At 63.5% G+C, this 19,098-nt stretch overlaps 2 protein-coding genes across 2 annotated transcripts; one reads left to right on the forward strand and one right to left on the reverse strand.

The window, feature by feature from the left end:
• Positions 1-4,927: 4,927 nt before the first annotated feature.
• On the forward strand, positions 4,928-9,804 carry GSDMD (gasdermin D). The gene is made up of 11 exons (XM_068525694.1): positions 4,928-5,118; positions 6,165-6,424; positions 6,610-6,802; positions 7,453-7,621; positions 7,771-7,873; positions 8,131-8,184; positions 8,491-8,562; positions 8,687-8,862; positions 8,988-9,129; positions 9,226-9,299; positions 9,431-9,804. Exons 1-11 carry the CDS (start codon positions 4,943-4,945, stop codon positions 9,668-9,670), a joined length of 1,659 nt encoding a protein of 552 aa, XP_068381795.1. The 5' UTR covers positions 4,928-4,942; the 3' UTR covers positions 9,671-9,804.
• Positions 9,805-12,936: 3,132 nt separating this feature from the next.
• On the reverse strand, positions 12,937-18,610 carry MROH6 (maestro heat like repeat family member 6). The gene is given in 15 exon segments (XM_068525692.1): positions 12,937-13,964; positions 13,966-14,149; positions 14,283-14,348; positions 14,460-14,562; positions 14,817-14,936; positions 15,187-15,354; positions 15,543-15,716; positions 15,788-15,931; positions 16,041-16,155; positions 16,265-16,402; positions 16,494-16,678; positions 16,869-16,986; positions 17,572-17,726; positions 17,896-18,071; positions 18,213-18,610. Coding segments are annotated over 15 exon segments (2,151 nt in total). The 5' UTR covers positions 18,454-18,610; the 3' UTR covers positions 12,937-13,900.
• Between the last annotated feature and the right edge of the window lie 488 nt (positions 18,611-19,098).

Raw genomic sequence — 19,098 nt, forward strand, 5'->3', positions numbered from 1 at the left:
TTAGGAGTTTGGGATTAGCAGATACAAACTACTATATATAAAATAGATAAACAACAAGGTCTTACTGTATAGCACAGGGAACTGTATTCAATATCCTGTAAAAAACCATAATGGGAAGGAATATGAAAATACATACACATGTATAACTGAATCACTTTGCTGTATACCAAAAACTAACAGGATATTGTAAATCAACTATACTTCAATAAAAATTAAAAATTCTAAAGTCAGGTGCTGAGTTCTTTACACGGAACAAAAATATTGAGCACGTTTATAGCCCATTACGGCGTGCCAGGCCCCCCTTTTTTTTTTTTTTTAAAGCACAGGTCTGTGTGTGTTTGTTTACTTATTTATTTATTTATGTATTTATTTTGGCTGTGCAGGCTCTTTGTTGCAGGCTTGTCTCTAGTTGCAGCACGTGGGTTTAGTTGCGTGGCGGCATGTGGGATCTTAGTTCCCCGACCAGGGATCGAACCCGCGTCCCCCGCGTTGGTAAGGCAGATTCTTAACCAGTGGACCAGCAAGAAAGTCCCTAGGCCCCATTCTAGCGTTAACACATATTAATGCATTGAGTTTTCACAACAACCCTGTCATTTCCGTCTTAAGGATGAGGAGACCAACACAAAGGGGGTCAATCTCCCATCCCAAATCACGGTAGCCTCACACTCCCCAGACTCCTGCGCATCCTGGGCCAACTACTTCCTGGCCATCTCTCTCCTCCAGAGGTCTCTTCTTGCTGGCTGCCCACTCTCCGAGTGATCTCTTCTCTGCCAGTCTTCTCTCTTCCTCGCAGTGGACCTTCCCGTAGGGCTGCCCAGGTGCAGGTCTGGGGCCATAAAAAGGACTCCATTACTGGCATTCAGCAAACAAGTGCTGAGGAACAGACATCCCTGTTGCTGGAAGGTCATTTCCATGGACTTCTCCCTCTCTCCCCTCACAGGGGAGTTGTCTCCCACCGCCACCCCTCACCTCCCTCTGCTCTCCTCCCTTCTCCCACACCCAGCTTCCTGCTCTTTTCACCACCCTAGCCCAAGCAGCGTTCCTGAGCTGCAAGCTGTTCCCCTGGCCACCCCACCCACGTCTGCCCTTGGCCTTGGACACCCCCCTTCTCTCCAGCCCCAGCACAGAAGGCTACCCCAGGCACCAGCCTCTCTGAAGGGCGTGGGAGAGTAGTAAAGGGAAAGCAATGCAGCTGTACCGAATGCACTTTTACCAGGGCACGAGCACAAAATGTCAAATCCTTCCTGAGCTTGTTACCTGTCTCCTGGCTCTACGGCCTGCAAAAGTGTCTGCATCCCCCCTCCACCAACCCAGCCTGCACCTCCCTTGGGGAATGTCCCCCTCCTGCCATCTCCTTCCCTCCAGGAGGTCTGCGTGCGATGGGAGTCAGGCACCCTGACTCACCGGGCCCTCACGTGGGAACAGGTGGTTGGCCGGCTGGGACCGCTACCCCATGGATACCCCCTCGCCTTTTATCCCAGAGGGAGAGAGGCAGGAAGTGAGTGTAGACGAGAACTGCCATTGAGGGCTCTGTGGGTCCCTCCTTCATCCCAGCTTCCAATCCCCCACTTGACCCTCCACCCTCACGGCAGAGCATGAGCCTCAGAACCAGATCCTTTTGGGAGAAAAGTTGATTAATCTACCGTTTCCTAGATGGCAGCATTTCCACGAGGCTCTCAGGGACCACGGTGGATGGATGGTGTGACTCTCACCACCACAATTTCCCACATGCCCTAGTACTGGGCAAACCTGCCTAGGTGGAAGAGACACCACCACCCCCAGCCCAGCAATGCCTGGATCCCAGCAGTAAGAGCCTCCTGCAGCTGGGGCAAAGTGAAGTGAGGCTCGGAGCGTCGGAAACAAGAGCAGTAGGGCCGCTTCCCTCTGCAGAGGACCGGTTGGAGTGGGGCAGGGTTCTGAGCCGCTCCCCCGACCCCTGTCAGCAGAAAGTGCCGGGAGCCAGGCAGGATGCCGCAGGCCTCCGGACAGAGGACCGAAAGGAAGCAAGACGGGAGGGCCGTGCGGGGGAGGGGCGGCTGGAGGCGGGGCGTGGGCAGAGGGAACCGCTAGTCACCCGCGCCGGCCCCCAGGACGCACCGTGAGCCTCCGCTGATCCCGACCTGCGGGGGGCAGTTTCTCCGCCTGTCCCCCCAGGTTCTGCCGCCCCTTCCTGCGCCCTACGCCCCTCCTGACTCCCGGGGCGCCCCTGGATCCGAGACCGCCCTGCTCTGGGGCCTCGCCGTCGCCCAGCGATCCGCCGAGCGTTGATTGAGCGCCTGCTGGACAGGCCCTGCTGACCGGCGGTCCGAGCCGCCGCCGAGGGTCCGGGCCAGCAAGGGGGGCCGGGGCGGCGAGCGGGAGGGAGGCCCCGCGGGGACTCAACTCTCAAAGGAAAGGACTCCTGGGACTTCAGTGCGTCTGGCACCCTCTCGGCCCCCGCTCCGCGTTCGTTCACTCCCGGCCGAGTGGCTCTCGGGCACACGGGGCCCTCCGGGGCGCCTCTTGCCCGCGCGGGCTCCTGGGGGCGCGGCGGCGCGGGCCGCGGCTGCCGACATCCTGGGCGCCGACTTCCGGCACCCTGGGAACCCCCAAAGTGTCACTGGGCGGCGGGCACAGGGTGGAGCCAGCCCCCCGGGCTGCACCACCCACATCGCGGACCGAGATGAGCCCGAGGCCCGCAGCTCCCCCTACCCCTCCCCAGACCCTGGCCGTCCCTGATGCCCGATGGCCGGGGCTGGGTGGGTTCCTCGGGCCGACTACCCCCTAGCCCCGTCTCATGCGGTCCTGGCCTCCACTGTCCCTTCCTGGAGGCCCTGCCTGGACGCCCTCAGGCCTCCTCTCCCTAAGCCCAGTCTCCCATGTCCTCTGAGGTATCCCAACTGCTGCCTCCAAAGGGCTGTCCTGGTTATCTCCTGGGTCTTACGACCTTTCTTCCTCCCAGGGGCTCGGCCCTCCCAGAGCAGAGGCTGTGGCCTCCTCTGCCCAGTTCCCAGCAGTGCCTGGCCGGGCCTGCCCCACACCGGGAGGGGGGGGGGGGGGCGGGCATCGGGTTGCCGTGAGCTTCCTCTTCCTTAGAACTCTCCCAGAGGTGCTGACCCTTCCCCGCACACAGCCAGAAGCCCCCTCCCAGGCTCCCATCCCTGGTCACGGTTCTCCCTCCAAGGGCGCGGTGTCCTAGCTGGCTCTGGACCCCCAGGGTCTGCCCAGACGTTGCCCAGGGAGGCCTCACCCACCCCCATATCACAGAGTGGCTGTGAGGAAGATGGGAGGTTACCCCAGACTTCCTGGCCCTGGAAATGTCCGGGTGCTCCCCAGCCCTCCAAACGGGGTAGAGGGAGGGGGTGCAGGGCCAGCCCCACCCACCTTCCTTCTGCTTTTTCTCCCCAGTGGACTCACTTCCTGTCCTCTCAGGCTGACTCTGCCCTCAGGAGCCTAGTGACACAACCACTCACCAAGCCCAGTGCCTCTTGTTTAGTTTATTGCCAAAGAACTGAGCGTGTGAACGAGGAGTTGCTGCAGCAATGCCCTGTCCACGCTTCACTCAGCCCCGGGTCACTGCAACATTCCAAAACACACACCCCAGGAAGTCACTTTCCCTGCACTGGCATCAGGGCCGCTGCCAGCGGCTCTACCTGGAGGGGCCCTTGTCCCGTTCACGGCCAGAGCCCTCATCTGCAGGAGCACATGGCACCAGGTGCTGATAAACACTCGTGGCTCGAATGAATGCATGTGGCGGAGCCTGCGGGGTGAGTCTCAGGCCAGCCAACTGGCAGGGGCCCTGGTGCGGGCTCCAGAGTGTCATAGGGCCCAGAGGCAGGATGTGGCGGTGGAGTGGTGGAGAAAAGGGGACACGGGGCTCCTGGCTGCCTTGCACTGGACATGATCCGCAAGCAGCCCAGGAGACTAAGGGTGTTGAGAACCTGAGACAGGCCTGGATGTTGTTACTTGGCTTCAGGTTTTCAAAGTAACAGCTTTATTGAGATATAATTCACATACCATACAATTCACCCATTAAAAGTGTAAAACTCTGGGGTTTTTAGCATATTCAGAGTTGTGCAATCATCACCACAATCGACTCGAGAACATTTCCATCTCCCCAAAAGAGGCTGTGTCACTCCCCGTCCCCCTCCCCCCAGCACCTGGCAACTACTAATATGCTTTCTGTCCCTACGGATTTGCCTGTTCTAAACAATTTGCCTACATGAATCACGTGAGATATTGTCTTTCATGTCTGCCTTCTTTCACTTGGCATAATGTTCTGAGGTCCACCTACATTGTGCCGTGAGTCACAACTTCATTCCTTTGTATGACCGAGCACCACACCATCGTGTGTCTCCCATCGTATGCACTGACCACATTCTGTCTGTGCTTCCACAGACCGACATTTGCGGTGCTTCTGCGTTTTGGCTGTTAACAGTAATGTTGTGGGAACATCCATGTGCAGGTTTTTGCGTGAACATATGTTTTCACTTCTCTTGAATACACACCTAGCAGTGGAATGAATGAGATCAAATGGTAATTCTCTGTTTAACTTTTTGAGGAACTGCCAGACTGTTTTGCACGGCCGCAGCTGCATCCTTTTACGTTCCCAGTAGTGTGTGAGGCTCCAGTTTCCCCCCATCTTCCCGAACACTTGTTACTTCCCTTTTATACAGTTATCTACGGGGTGTGAAGCTGCATCTTACTGTGGTTTGATTTGCAGTCCCCTGACAGCTAATGGTGTGAGCATCTTTTTGTGCGCTTGTTGGCCATTTGTAGCAATACATTTTCTTTGAGGAAATGTCTCTTCAGCCCCTTTGCTGTGACCCAGAGTTTCCAGAGAGAAGGACTGAAGAAGTGCCCAGCAGTTGGTGCCCAGCAGTTCGAGGCAGCAGCGGGTAGGGCACGAGCTGGCGCACCCTGACCCTCCCCTACCCCCGCCCGGGCTGCGGGGCGGGCTCACATGGGGTGTTTCCGGACTGTCGCTGTGCCAGGCCGGCCGAGGTTTCACTTTTGGATCTGGGGACCTTTGGGCTGTGTGCTCGCTCGGCAGCTCCGGGGCAGAGCCCTCCGATCCCAGCCAGCAGAGCGGCCTGGCTTCAGCTTTGTGGGCGCGGGCACGCAACAGTCACGGTCACGGTGAGCTGCTCCCCGCCCCTGCGCGCCGCACCCCACTGCCTGCCCTGGCTCCGGGGTGGGGCTCTCCCTAGTGCTGGGTGGGGGGAGGCCAGCTCCCCTGGGTGGAGACCTGGTACGGGCACCCTTCTGCGGCTTCCCCAAGCCCCCCAGGACTCGCAATCCCAGGCCGGCTTGGGGAAGCCCCAGGCCTCTGGGAAGGGGGTGTCCTCCCCAGCCCGGCTAGTTTGGGCTTAACTCCTGGTAGGCCCTCTAGGTGCTCCTTGGCCCACTCTCAGACTTCAGACCAGCCCTGAAGCTCAGAGGCTTCCTAAGGGCTGGCCCCCGTGACTGGAGCCCAGATGTCCTGGGTCCTGAGTCAGGCCCACATTGGCTTCTGACCCCTGAAGACAGACTAGTGGCTCACGGAGCTTTGGGCGCAGAGAAAGCCCTGGAGGACACGTCTAGGAGCTGGGGACACTTTGGCTGGGCCTTGCTGTGGGCCTTTGCACCAACTGCCCAGGAAGTGATGGCTTCTGTTTCCTCCCCTGCCCTCTGAACACCTCAGCCAGGGGGTCAGCTGCTACAGCAGACAGAGCAGTGGCCTGGGGTCACTCCAAGGCCCCAGCCTTGCCCTGCCCTTCCTCAGTGGCTGCTTTTCGTGAGTAGCCCTAAGCCTTGTTGAAGTGACAAAGTGACAAGAGGCCTTGGTGGGTGGCCAGGGCTGCCCCCCCCCCCCCGCCCCAAGCGCTGAGTCCCAGGGCTTTCTTGGGCTTCATGTGGGCACTCTGATCACAGAACAGATGGTGTGCATGGCCTGAGTCCCACTGAGGGCTGTGAATGACGTCCCACCCTGGAGGTGCTCATGGCCCCTTGGAGAGGTGGATGAGTGGATGGCAGGGTGTACTTCTGCTTGTTTTCGTGTTGGGTGATAGTCAGCAGCAAGCACTTTCTGCCAGTCAGAGCACCCCAGGACTAGCCAAGCAGGGTTGCTTTGGAGGGAAAGAGCTCCCCATCACTGGAGACGTCCAAGTACCTACCTTCCCCCTCTTCCGCCCGCCCTCTTCCAGTCCTGCGGGTGCAAGGCCTGACCCAGCTGCCCGCCTCAGGAGCATGGCATCGGCCTTTGCGAGGGTGGTCAAGAGCGTGGTCCGGGAGCTGGACCACAGTGGAGAGCTCACCCCTGTGGACAGCCTGCAGAGCTCCACCAGCTTCCAGCTCTACTGCCTTTTGGGCAGGAGGTCCTCGAGTTCACGGTTCTGGAGACACCGCTACACACGTGTCAACCTGTCCATCAGGGACATCCTGGAGCCCGACGCCCCGGAGCCAGGTACCCCGCTTGGCACTGAGTCAGAGCCACGGGTCGGGTGGGGGGAGGAGTGGGCGGGCCCGCTGCCACCTGCTCTGGGCCTCTGGGCTCTCTGCTTCCGGGGGCAGGCGCTTTTCAGAGGCCCCTCCGCCCGGGCGGACAGGCGGCGGCTGGTGGGCCGGGCCTCAGCTCTGGTCTTGCTGCAGCTGTGGAGCGTGGCAGCGCCTTCCATTTCCACGACGCTGTGGACGGGCAGCTGCAGGGCAGCGTGGAGCTGGCGGCCCCAGGACAGGGGAAGCTGTCAGGTGGGGCCGCGGTGTCGGGCAGCTCCAGCACCTCGATGCATGTGTGCATGCTGCGAGTGGCCCCCAACACCTGGGAAGCCATGCATCGGGAGAGGTGAGCCCCGGGGCGGCGGGGCCCTGCTGAAACTGGGCAGCCTCTGGGTCAGGACCTCGGGGCATCAGGAGTCACAGGGGGTCTCTGCCAGGCTGAGGGAAGTCCCAGAGGCAGGGGCGTGCTGGGACCAGTGGGCAGGGAAGGAGGCTGCAGAGGTCCTGCAGGCCAGGGCGGCCAGGCAGGGCCCTAGGGTCAGGGGTCAGACCAAGTCCCACTGCGAGGAGGCTGGGCTGCTGGGGTGGAGCCGACACAGGGACCCTGGTGAGAAGGACCATTAGCTCAGAGCGGAGACATGAGATCTGAACCCGGGGAGCGGCAGGGAGTGGAGGGAGACAGCAGCCAGGTGAGCGACCGGCCAAAGGGGTGGGCCCCTCCAGAGGTCTTCAGGTGTCGGCCCGTCCCCGCTGGAACTTGTCTTTTCTTCCTGCACCCCAGCCACTCACAAACATTGTCGGGAGCACCAGGGAGAGAATGATGGGTATCCCGTGCCTGGGCATCCACAGAGCTCTTGGTCTCCTCGGCCGTGTCACCGCCCCCACCCCCCATGGCCACAAAGGCTGAGGTCCAGGGGAGGGAAGCCCGTCCCGTGGCAGGGGGAGGGGAGGGCAGGTTGCACCCCTGCGAGCTTCCCATTGGTCTGCTCACCACAGGCGCTTGCGGCAGCCTGAGCACAAAATCCTGCAACAGCTGCGGAATCGTGGGGATGACGTGTTCGTCGTGACCGAGGTGCTGCAGACACAGAAGGAGGTGGAAGTCACCCGGACCCAAAAGCAGGAGGGCTCAGGCCAGTTTGCACTTCCGGGAGCCATGTGCCTGCAGGTGTGCGGCATAGGTCCCGCAGTGGGCTCGGGCTGGGGAGGCAGGAGGGCAGTGTCCCCAGGCAGTGGGGTAGACCCCTGCCACCAGCACCCTGTTACATCTGGCCCCATAACCCAGAGCCCAGTCCTGAGCCCATATCCATCCCTCAGGGCAGAGGCGAGGGCCACCTGAGCCAGAAGAAGATGGTCACCATCCCCTCGGGCAGCATCCTCGCATTTCGGGTGGCCCAGCTGGTTATTGGCTCTGACTGGGGTGAGCCAGGATCAGGGTGACTTCTGGGGCCCAGACTCCATGGCAGAGAGGCAAAGAGGCCTGGAAGAGCCACCAGGGGTCACTGGGGGCATCTGGTTGCATAACCTCATGGGTTGGGGTGGCCGAGGGTCCCTTGCTCTGGCATTTGGGAGGTTGGGGCACAAAGGGGGTACTGCGCAGGGGCCCCCAGCTTGGGAGGGAGATGCCAGGCGCTCCGCCAACCTGCTTCCCCATCTCTGCTCCCGCCTGGCTGCCAGACATCCTCTTCTTCCCGGACAAGAAGCAGACGACCTTCAGGCCACAGCAGCAAGGTGAGGCCTGCGGACCTGGGCAATGGGACGAGCTGATGAGGCATTCTCCTGCCCAGCAGAGCACAGCACAGCCGGGGGACGCACGCACGCACGCACACACACACACACACACACACACGGGTGACACGGTGACAGGCTGACACCAGCCTGGTTAGACCTTGCTCCCTGTCCTAGGCTGCCAGTACTGGGGCGGTGGTGACAGGCTGTGAGGGCCGAGGGGAGGCCTCAGCCCTCTCTGGTTCGGGGACCCACCCCTGCACTGACCAGCCCTGCCTCGTCCAAGCTACGGGCCCTCCTACATTGCAGGTGGCCAGCTGCCGTGGTCCTCCTGCCTCACCTCCATAAGGTTCCTCTCTGTCCACTTCAAGTTCCTGTCGGGTCAGTACCTTCTTGGCCACCCCCCTGGTGGGCTCCCCTTCTGCCCCCCTGTGGTCTGCCCTCCGTAACCAGGGCTCCCCGGGGCCGTGTGGGCACCTGGGCAATGGCAGCCCTGTCCCCACAGACGGGCCCGTGGAGGACCGGTTGGCGACCACCGAAGACTTCCAGGGCCTGCAGGCAGAAGTGGGGGCCTGGGCCGTGGGCCTGGAGGGCTTGTCCAAGGAGCCTTGTGGGCAGCTGCTGGGGGCCCTCGGGCAGGTGCTGCGGGACGAGGCCGCCCTGCAAGCCCTGGATGAGTCGGTGAGTGAGCTGGGTGGGGCGTGCGGGGCGAGCTGGGGAGGGAGGGGTGGGCGGAGCTGGTGCCTGCGCCCCGCCCCCCCCCCCCCCCCCCCGCTCACCCGCCCGCCCCACGCCCTTACCCCCAGCTGGAGCACGGCCTGCGTGGAGGGCTTTTGGAGCCTCGGGATGGTCCGGTGGGTGCTGTCCTCCAGTGCCTGGTGTTCTCCTCCAGAAGGCTGGAAGAGGAACTTGCCGGCCCCGTCTTCTACCTGCTGCAAGCTCTAGCTGGTGAGGGGCTCCGGGGGTGGGGCAGGTAGGGAGCAGGAATGTGGGCTTCCCTAGCTGGCCTTCCGGAACCCCCTCTCACACAAGGTCTCTTCCCAGTGCTGAGTGCAACCCAGCACGTGCTGCTGGCTGAGGTGCTGGAGATGGGGGCCCTGTCGGGGGCGTTCAAACTGGTGAGAGGGCCCATCTTGTAGGGGAGGGGCTGTGCCGGAGGTGCGGACCCAGTGCATCTGGGATGGGGTGGTGTGGGTGGTGCCAGAAGCCTGGGGGCCCCCTCTGACAACCTCCCACCCTGTTCTGCCAGGTGGAGAGCCTTTTGGAGCAGAGCACCCCATGGCAGGAGCGCAGGGCCGTGTCCCTGCCGCCCGAGCTCCTGGGGAGCAGCTGGGACTCAGAGGCACCCACCTGGGTCCTGCTGGAGGAGTGCGGCCTTGAGCCACAGGTGGGCGCCCCCCAGGTGTGCTGGAAACCTGAGGCCCAGGGCTGTGCGTATGCGCTTTACGCCTGCCTGGCTCTGCTATTCAGGCTGAGCCGGCTCTGCTAGCCTGCAGTCCGCCCGCAGGGCAGCTCTCTAGTTGGGGCAGAGCTCATGCCCACCCAGCTGCCTGGAGCCACACCCAGCCATGTGAGCAGCTCACCACAAGGCCTGGGAGTTGAGGAAAGCCAATAAATGTGATGAACAAAGGGAAAATGCTCACTGAGCTTTTGAGGGGCCCTATGTCAGGGGTCGGGGCAGCGATGGGGATGGTGCCTCCGCATGGGGAGGGACCGGGGGGCTGAGAGCAGGCATCTCTCCCGTGGGGCTGAGGGGGCGCTCCCTGCGCTGCACCTGACCACTCCGGAGCGAGCAGCCACGTGGCCGGGCTCCTGGCCCCCTCCCCCAGCAGGCTGGCCTGGAAAGAACGGGACAGGGCGATTCCAGCCCTCAGGATGGTTCTCTGTCTGCCTCAGGGAACTTGAGAACGTACTGATGCAGGTAGCGGGGGCCCGTTCTTGCCCTCCGGGGCTGCAGAGAGGACAGAGAAAAGGTATACTGACAAGCAGACAGATCTGCACTCCTGGGGCTGCACTGGGGCCCCAGGGAAGTGACCCGAACCAGAGAAACTGGCCTTTGGGGTGTGTCTCATCCAAATTAATTCGCTCAAAGGTAAGTCTCTCGAGAGGAGGCCTCCGGGCCCCTGAGCCGCAGTCCCTGGGCCCCCGGAGGGCTCAGAGCCTCCCTGGACCAGAGAGCCTGAGCTCCCTGGGTTGGGGGGGGGGGCGGGGGTGGAATGGCCCCACGTGCAAGGAGAGATAGTAACTGATTCAGCCAGGAAGTTATTCTCATCTTGGAGCTTGAACAGCCAGGAGAAAGTTGCCTCTCCCCGTGGGAGCCAGTCTGCCATCCTCCGCTTGGCGGAAGGTGGGGGAAGCCGCGCTCCCCTCCTGTCAGGCTCACCGCTGCCCTGCAGCCTCAGGACTGGCTAAAGAGAAGGGATGGTCGGCCCAGCTGTGGCTGGGACACTAACCCCCGAGAATACTCAGGATGAAGGCCAACAGTAAAATTAATATTAAAACAGAGGGTTCGGGACTTCCCTGGTGGCACAGTGGTTAAGAATCCGCCTGCCAATGCAGGCGACGTGGGTTCGAGCCCTGGTCTGGGAAGATCCCACGTGCCGCGGAGCAACGAAGCCCGTGTGCCACAACTACTGAGCCTGAGCTCTAGAGCCCGCGAGCCACAACTACTGAGCCCGCGTGCCACAACTACTGAAGCCCGCGTGCCTAGAGCCCGTGCTCCGCCACAAAGAGAAGCCACCACAATGAGAAGCCCGTGCACCACAACGAAGACCCAATGCAGCCAAAAATAAATAAATAAATAAATAAATTTATAATTAAAAAAAACACAGAGCGTTCCCCAAACATCCCAGATCCCAGTACGGAAACTGCTAGAAGGGACCTCCCTGATGGTCCAGTGGGTAAGACTCTGTGCTCCCAATGCAGGGGGCCCGGGTTCGATCCCTGGTTGGGGAACCAGATCCTGCATGCATGCCGCAGCTAAAGAGCCCGCATGCTGCAACCAAGAGCCCTCATGCCTCAGCTAAAAGATCCTACATGCCGTGACAAAGATCCCGTGTGCCGAACTAAGACCTGGCGCAGCCTAAATAAATAAATAAATGTTTAAAAAAACAAAAAGAAACCCCTAGAAATCTACCCCTCACACAGGGAGAGGAGAAGCTGGACGCCTCTCAAGCCTGTTTGTGTTCACCAGGGCCCACGCCCCTCCTTTGGGAACCTCATTAGGGGGACCTGAAAGGCAAAACCAAGGGGAACAGGACTGGAACAGCTTAGGCCTTAGAAATCCAGGCGATAAGTTAGGTCCTGGTCAGCCCCTCCCAGGCCCCCTTTGGAGGTTCTGACTATTGGCCCTCAGGTTCCAGGACCACCAGTGCCCTGAGGTTTCCAGTGAGAGCTCATTTGAGAGTATCTGAGCATGAAGATCAAGTCAGGGGGGCCTTCTGTGGAAAGGAGCACACCCAGATCCTAGCCCCATGGTGGGAGATGGGCTCTCTGCAGGCAGATCTGATGGACCTGGTCAGCCTGGACACTCACAGACCAGCGATGCTCACCTGGGAGCAGGGCTATGGCAGCACTGATCCACCTGGAGCCTCCCTGAGGATCCCAGCAGAGAAATCCCCGAGAAGGGTCACACTCCCAGGACAAAGCAACAGGCTCTAAGTGAACCTAACACCGGGCAAGCAGGGAGTCTAGCAGGGCTTCCGGCGATGGGGCAGGGGACCGTGGCAAGGCAGGTGCACACAAGACTGTGAGCAGGCAGGTGCATCATGCAAGAGAAGCCTGCACTCCAAGTGGCCTGCTACAGGGAGGAGTACGGGCTCCCAGGCCTAAGAAGCCCAGGCATCACGGAGGCGTCGCAAGAAGAGGCGAGGTGCTGCCTGCCCGAGCCCTCATCTGAGGCTGGGCTCTCCTTTCCAGTGGGCATCACTGTGGGGTTTGCCGCTAGCCTGCCCAGCTGTGCTCTGCAGTGGGACAAGCGTGTGCCTGGTGGGGGAAATGGGCATCAAATGCCCACCCAGCTTCTGGCTCCTGGGCTGCAAGCAGTGGGGGCCAGGCTTGCTTCTGCCCATGGGGGCTGCCACTGAGGTCCACCAGGCTCCTGCTGAGCCCAGGCCCAGACCCAGACCAAGTCAGGCGGCTGTGAGGATACTCCTCGTGGACCCCGCCTGCAGCCGTGGAAGCTGAGGAGGGACCCCCACGCCTGGGAGCTGGAGCCTCCTTGATGGGTGACAGGCTGAAGAACCCCCTGAGGACATTCCCACCAACCTCCCTTCCTTCCCTCCTCCTCTCCTTCACGGGGGTCTGACAGCCTCCTGGCCTCTCCAGCGTGTACCCCGATATATTTCTCGTAGTGTAATCCAGTTTTGGCATCTGCTTTGGAGAAGCTGAACCAATACCCCAAACCATGCCCCTGGCTTCACGCAGACCAGTGCCCTCGGCCTGAGCCTCCCCTGCCCTGGGAATGACCTACGAGGAGACGCCAACCCCTTCCTGCTGAGCTCCGACCCCATCGGCTCGGCATGCGGCATGCGCAGGCCCAAAGCACAGCTTCTCAGCTCAGGGTGAAGCCTGCCTGACCTCCCGCCCACCCCGGAGCTGACCCAAACTCCTGGCTACGTGCTGTCTTCCTTGTAATCTTAGCCCGAGCCCGATCTCGGACCAGGCCCAGCTCATCAGAACCCCGCCTTGGCCCGGACCCAGGCCCCAGACAGACGCTGAACCCCTAGGATCTGTGTGTTTATTTTAAACGCTTTCCACAGGGATGGGCAGGACCCCAGCCTTCAAGAGGCTGTGTGAGTTGAGGCCGCCTCCTCTGAGGAGGCAGCTTTGGGGGCCCTGAAAGGGCAAGAGGACACCTCAAGGTGGAGGAAGCCGCCCGTCCAGGGTCTGGACGGATTGGGTCACGGCCTCGGAGGTGTCCCCAGGGGCCTCTTCCCCACACGTCCAGTCACGCCTCCATTCAGCCCTGAGCAGGGTGCTGGGGTGCCAGCGCGACAGCTCGGCCTGGTGGGCTGCGAATGCTGGCAGCCCACACCCGAGCCCGCAGGTGTCATCTCAGGCCTGTGGTGTCCAGTGGGGAGGTCAGGGGACAGCTTCCGGAGAAGGCCCAGGTGGGGTCTGACATGGTAAGTGGGAGGGCAGGGGCAGGAATGGGGCCAGGCTGCGGGGCAGCGGGTGTGGACCGGAGGACAGATCAGTGCTCTTGGCCAGGAACCTCAGAACCTCAGGCCAGGACGTGGCCCGCGAGGAGTGGAGCACGTGACAAGGGCTGATGGGCTGCTGGGGTGGCCGGGAGGGCCCAGGCAGAGGGCAGCCTATCACGGCACCGGCTCCCAGGGCTGTGCCAGCTTCACAGTGTCCCCCACCAGGCCTCGGCCCGGGAGGTCAGGTGTCATCCAGGCAGGGGGCTGAGGGGGGACAGATGGACCCAGGGGTATACGAGGCAAGAGGCTGAGGGTGAAATGGTGCTCCGTCAGCAGGTGCGTGCCCCCTCTAGGTCGCAGGGCTGTCTGGGGGGTGAGCTCCCGGAGAGGGGTCTTTGTGTGCAACAGGCCTTGCGTGGCTCCGGGGGGCAGGCATTGGTGCCCAGCACCGAGCCCAGGGTGCCCCTCAAGGGGGGGCCTCTTCTGCAGATCTGCCCCTGCCAAGACTGGCCACAGGGCGGTGGGGTGCCAGACTCAGCACCCTGGCTCCCACCCGGAGGGTGGGCCAGTCGGGCTCAGCCTGGTCCTGAGCAGCCCCAGGGGCCAGCAGGGCTCCGGTGGTGCTGGAACGGGCTGTCTGTAGACTGGTGGGGGCCGGGCAGGGTGGGCGTGGCGCCGGCCCAGGCAGGGAAGGCGCAGGAGGCCCAGGAGGCGCCCACGGCAGGGAGGGTGCTGCACCTGAGCCAGCAGCACCACCTGCTGGGTGGACGCTTGTGCCGCTGCCACCACAGTGGGCTCAGGGTCACCCTGCAGCTGCCCCAGGTCTGTGGGGATAGGGCAGTTCATGGGGCGGGAGGGCCCCAGGGCCCCAGCCCTCCATCCATCCATTCCCATCCGCTCCGCCCTAGCGCCCACCACCTTTCCGGAACCCCATGCCCCGGTGAGTCGGGTCCTCACCCTGGAACAGATTGTCTAGCAGGTCCTGGTTGATGTGGCTGGGGCTTGAGTGATGGACCAGGAAGCCTGGACCAAAGCAAACCCTGAGTGCTGGCCCCATGCCCACAGCAGGGAGGGGCTGGCCCAGCTCCCAGAGCCCTAGGTGCAAGGGACAGTGTGACACCAGGACTGCCTTACCCATGAGCACAACAGCTGCCCAGCGCAGGGAGTCCTGTGGGCTCCGCAGGTAGCCCTGGGTCTGGCTCAGGAAGCGGGGCACGTGGCTTGGGTACCACTGAACCTGGGGACAGAAGAGCTCATGGCAGGACCGGAGGGCCAATTCTGCATGGAAAGGAGGCCGCAGAGGTGAGCCCAGGGGCTGAGGACCCTGGGGATCCCCCAGGACATGGCATCAGGACCCGCGGCTTTAGACCTGCCACCACCTTGACTGGAAGGGTGGGAAGACTCAGTGTGGGGGGAGTGGCCCTGGTGTATGTTGGACCAAGTGGGCAGCTGGCCATACCCCCTCACTGTCCCTGCCCTCCCCCCACTGACCAGGCGGTGGCAGATGCGGCTTAGGGCCTCAGGGCTGTCGCAGTGGGCCACGGTGACCATCTCCTCCAGAAGGCCCCAGCGCAAGGCCTGGTCACAGAGGGCCAGGGTCCACTCTGAGCTCTGGAACAGGGGAAGGGAGCAAGGTTAGGAGTCCAGAAAGTGGCAAGAAATGGCCTGGGAGGGGGGAGGTGGCCAGGATGAGGGGTGGAGGAGCAGGCGGCCCAGGAAAGACCAGGAACCTGGTTGCGCATGTCACCTGCACCTGAGGTCCTGGGGGAAGTCCCTGACCTGTAATCTTTGGAGAGGCAGCTGTCGTGGGGGTGGGTGGAGCCCGATGGAGACAGCCATGGGACAGTCTTGGGGGGCTGACCTCATTGGTGTCCCGGCTGGGGTCGTACAGTCGCAACAGCAGCGGCACGAGACTCTGCAGCACCAGCTTCCTGAGGGGGCCGCGGAGCCCCACCCGGAGCCCGCCCCGGCCGCGCCGCACCAGCGTCCCGAGGAGCCCGACCGCCGAGGCGCGGACCGAGTCCCGGGCCTGCATAGGAGGGCGCGGTCAGGGCGGAGCCAGCAGGGAGAGGGTGTCCGGACGGCTGCCGTCTGGGGGCGTGATCTGGGGGCCAGGAGCGGGGCCTGGTTGGGGAACCCAGGGAGAGCCTGGGGAGGGGGTGGTGACGGCGGGCGGGGTGGGGCGGGGCCGGAGGGGCGGGGCTGGGCCGGGCTCACGTCGTCCAGAAGCGGTGGGAGGCGCGGTCCCAGCTCCGCGCTCAGGAGCCGCACCGGCGCCCGCGGCCGCATCAGGACCCTCCGCAGCGCCCCCAGTGCGGCGCCCACGAGCCGCGCGTCACCCTCGCCTAGCGCGCCCAGGAGCGCGGGCAGCAGCGTGCTCACGTGACGCACCTGCAGGGACAGGGACTCGTGGGGGACCCCTCGCAGACCCCGCCCAGACCCCGCCCCGTCGTGCCCCTCACCTTCCCGCGGTTCAGCGCCAGGTGGCCGAGGCCCAGCAGGCCCAGCCAGCGCACGGTGGGCTCGGGGTCGCCCTGCCAAGCGCAGAGCCGCTCCAGGATGACCTCCTCCCGCAGAAGCCGTGCGGTGGGCCGGCTCTGCAACAGCTGGGCGGGGGGACACAGGGTCAGCACGCTCGCGTTCCCGTGCCGGCCCGGCCGCTTAGGGCCCAAGTCCATGGTCACCCCTCACCACCCATCCTGGAAGCGGGCTCACTCCGGTGAAGAAGGCCATAGCCGTGAGGCGCTGTGCATCTTTCGCGCTGCGCAGCTGGGGCAGCAAGTCTGCGAACAGGCCTCGCAGGTGGTGGTCGGCATGCGCCACCATGGCACTGTGATGGGGCGGAAATGGGAGCTCTCCCTCCGCTTCCGGCCCCTCAAGAAGCCTCTACCCGACAACCCCCACGCCCCCGCCTCTTATCCCACAGCCCTGCCCTGCACCTGGCCAGCAGCAGGACTCCCTCCAGGTGGGTGTGGGCTCCCGCCAGTCTGCTCCAGCCTCCAGCCTGCTCCATGCACGTGACCACCGTGCGGCAGCCATCCCCAGTGAGCAGGGCCTTCAAGGCCTCCACTGTGCAGCTGCGGGGGGGGGGGGGCAGCAGACGAATGGGCAGTGAGGGCCGGGAGGGCACTGGCCCAGCCCTCACTCCCCCCGGTGTGCACCCCTCACCTGGCGTGGCTGTACGGTAGCCCTTGGTGGGATGGGGCCCAAACCTTGGGGATGTCAGGGGGGCATGGGTCCCGGGCCAGCTCATGTAGCTGTGTGACCAGCACAAGGAGAAGGTGCGGGTAGAAGCCCTGTGTGGCACCCACGCAGCCGGACACAGCCAGCATCTCCCCAAGGGCGCGAGTGGCCTATGGAACAAGGGGCTCGTTCAGGCTCAGACACCGCACGCAGACAGGGCGAGGACAAAGCCTCTGTGCTTGAGAGACGTTATGGATGGGTGTGACTCGGGTGAGAGCCTGCTGCCCCCAACCCCCTGAGGCCAGACTCTCCTGTCCCCTTGGGCCAGGGCCCGGGGAGTCCCCTGGCAATGCCACCTACCGCCAGTGCCTCCAGCTGGGATCTGGCCGAGCCCTTTAGCACCCACAGCAGCTGCACCAGCACCTGCCCATTCACGCGCTGGTTCTGGCTCAGGCTGCGCCAAAGCTCGGCTGCCGCCCTGGGGGCACGGGGCATGTGAGCCAGGGCCTGGCACTGGGATGAGGGGAGTCTCCAGATCGGGGAGGCGGCCACTAGGACTCCAGCAGGAGGAGGGGCAGGTGATCAACCCCGCAATCCCAGAGAAACAAAATAAGTGGCATCTGTGCAGACCACAACAGAGCCAAGTCTGCAAGATCAGCTGCCCGGCAGGGACCACTCAGAACCCTGTTCGGCCAGCAGTGGTGAAGCAAACCTGGCATTATGAACAATCACCGTAGAGAATAAAACCACAGATAACTTCTCCTGGGGCAGACTAACCAAAGAGCCAGGGGCGTTGGGGTGCGGCAGCCACCTGGCTTGCTCAGAAGCACACCCCGCCAGGCTGAGCTCCAGCAGAGACTGGGAGAGAGAAGGCAGGCCCCAAGCCCGGAACCCAGCACTGAGGACCCTCAGTGGATGAGAAGCAGGAGCGGAAGGCAGGGAAGGCCCTGCCCCGCCATGACCCCCCCCACCCTGGGCCAGTCTCCACAGCAAGCCGTAAAGGGGAAGGAAGCTGCGTCGGGGCCGCGGGGGATGCGGCGTCCGGCGGGGCAGGGCGGGTTACCGGTCAGGGGGCAGTGAGCACGGCAGCAGTGCGCACACCACGTCCCGAGAGTGCTCCAGGGCCAGTGTGCTCAGCACCTGCAGGGCCACCCGCTGGGGCCTCCGCTCCGCCAGGCTGGGCACCTGTGCCAGCAGCCCTCGCACAAGGCCGTGCACCTGGCGTGGAGGGGCGGACGTCAGTGGTCCAGTCTCCGTGACCCCTGCACGTTACCCTCGGTACCCTGGCCAAGCAGCTGCGGCCTGAAGGGGGCTGCTCCCTCCAACCCCCAACCCTGGAGGGGACCAGGCGGGAGACTCCGAGGGCAGGGAGGGGACGGGGGCGAACCTGGTCCTCCAGCCGCTCCCTGCGGGCCTCCAGGGCTGAGGACAGGGTGAGTGCTGTTGCCTGCGTCCCTGCAAAGCCAGTCTCTTCCAGACAGGCAGCCGTGTACGACGCCAGGTCTGCGAGGGCCCCCTCTTCCAAGGAACTCTGGGGAGTCTGGGAGTGGGGGCGAGGGGAGCCTATGAGACCCCCTTGCCTCTCCCACTCTCTTCCTCCCCACCCCGTCCCAGCTCTCGACAAAGCCCCCGCGCCTTTCTGTTGTTTCCCAGCTCCGTCCCCCTTTACCGCCCAGGCATCCCTCCTGCTCACCAGACAACGACCAGGTCCCTCAGGGGCTGGCTCCTGGGCAGGAGGTTGGGAGAAGGGCTCACTGCCAGCTGGGGGAATGGCGGCTGCCCGCCCAGGCTCTAACCCGCGTTCAAGCTCAGGTTCGGGCTGAGGGCCGGTGGAAGGGGGTCCCGGGGGCTGCCCCTGGCTGGCCCGGATCCCTTCAGCCAGAGCCGTCAGGGTTAGGCCTCCCACGGGGGCCCCCTGGGCCCAGCCCCACGCGCCCCCAGCCATGGCCGCCGCACACACTGAGCTGCTCAGCTGGGCCCAGCCTGCAGTGCCTGGCACTGGTCCTCCCAGAAGCCGTGCCCAGGCCTGACCTAGAACCAGGCCCCAGGCAGGCGGGCCCAGGGACAGGCGTGGCGGCGTGTGGGTGTGTGTGCGTGCGTGTGCATGTGCATGCTCTGTGGGGGGGGGGGGAGGTCGGGGAGCCACACGGGGGTGTCCCCAAGTGTGGTGCCCGCAGGGGCTTTTGAAGGGCCTTCTCGCCCAGACCGTTGTTGGTGAGTGGCCAGCCTAGGCTCTGCCCACCAGGCCCTGGGAAAGGGGCAAGCAAGGTCCCTGGGAGACAGTGGATCTGCAAGGGGAGGTGGGGAAGGGTCCCTGACCCTGACTTCCGACCCGTCTGGGCAGGGAATCCTGGGCAGGTGTGGAGAGCTCTGAGGAGGCCCCAGCAGGTTTTAGAAGTCTGGGCCCAGCCCTGAGCTGAGGCCTCGCCTGACTCAGCGCTAAAGAAGCCGTCAGGTCCAGGCTGCGCTTGCGGCCAGGGGCTGGGCTCTCCTCTCTGCATCCTGACCCAGCCGGACATCCCGGGCATGCGGATGATTCGGAGCAGCCCTGGGCTGGAGCCGGAAGCAAGAGGAGCTGCCCTGTGCCTCC

The sequence above is a fragment of the Eschrichtius robustus genome, chromosome 17 (assembly GCF_028021215.1).
Source record: "Eschrichtius robustus isolate mEscRob2 chromosome 17, mEscRob2.pri, whole genome shotgun sequence".
Lineage (NCBI taxonomy): Eukaryota > Metazoa > Chordata > Mammalia > Artiodactyla > Eschrichtiidae > Eschrichtius > Eschrichtius robustus.

Excerpts from the sequence above, each read along its gene's own strand:
- GSDMD (XM_068525694.1), top strand. The coding sequence starts at position 4,943 with ATGGGGTGTTTCCGGACTGTCGCTGTGCCAGGCCGGCCGAGGTTTCAC. Across the intron at positions 7,622-7,770 it reads CGGGAGCCATGTGCCTGCAG|GGCAGAGGCGAGGGCCACCT; the intron begins GTGTGCGGCATA and ends TCCATCCCTCAG. Across the intron at positions 8,863-8,987 it reads TGCAAGCCCTGGATGAGTCG|CTGGAGCACGGCCTGCGTGG; the intron begins GTGAGTGAGCTG and ends CCTTACCCCCAG.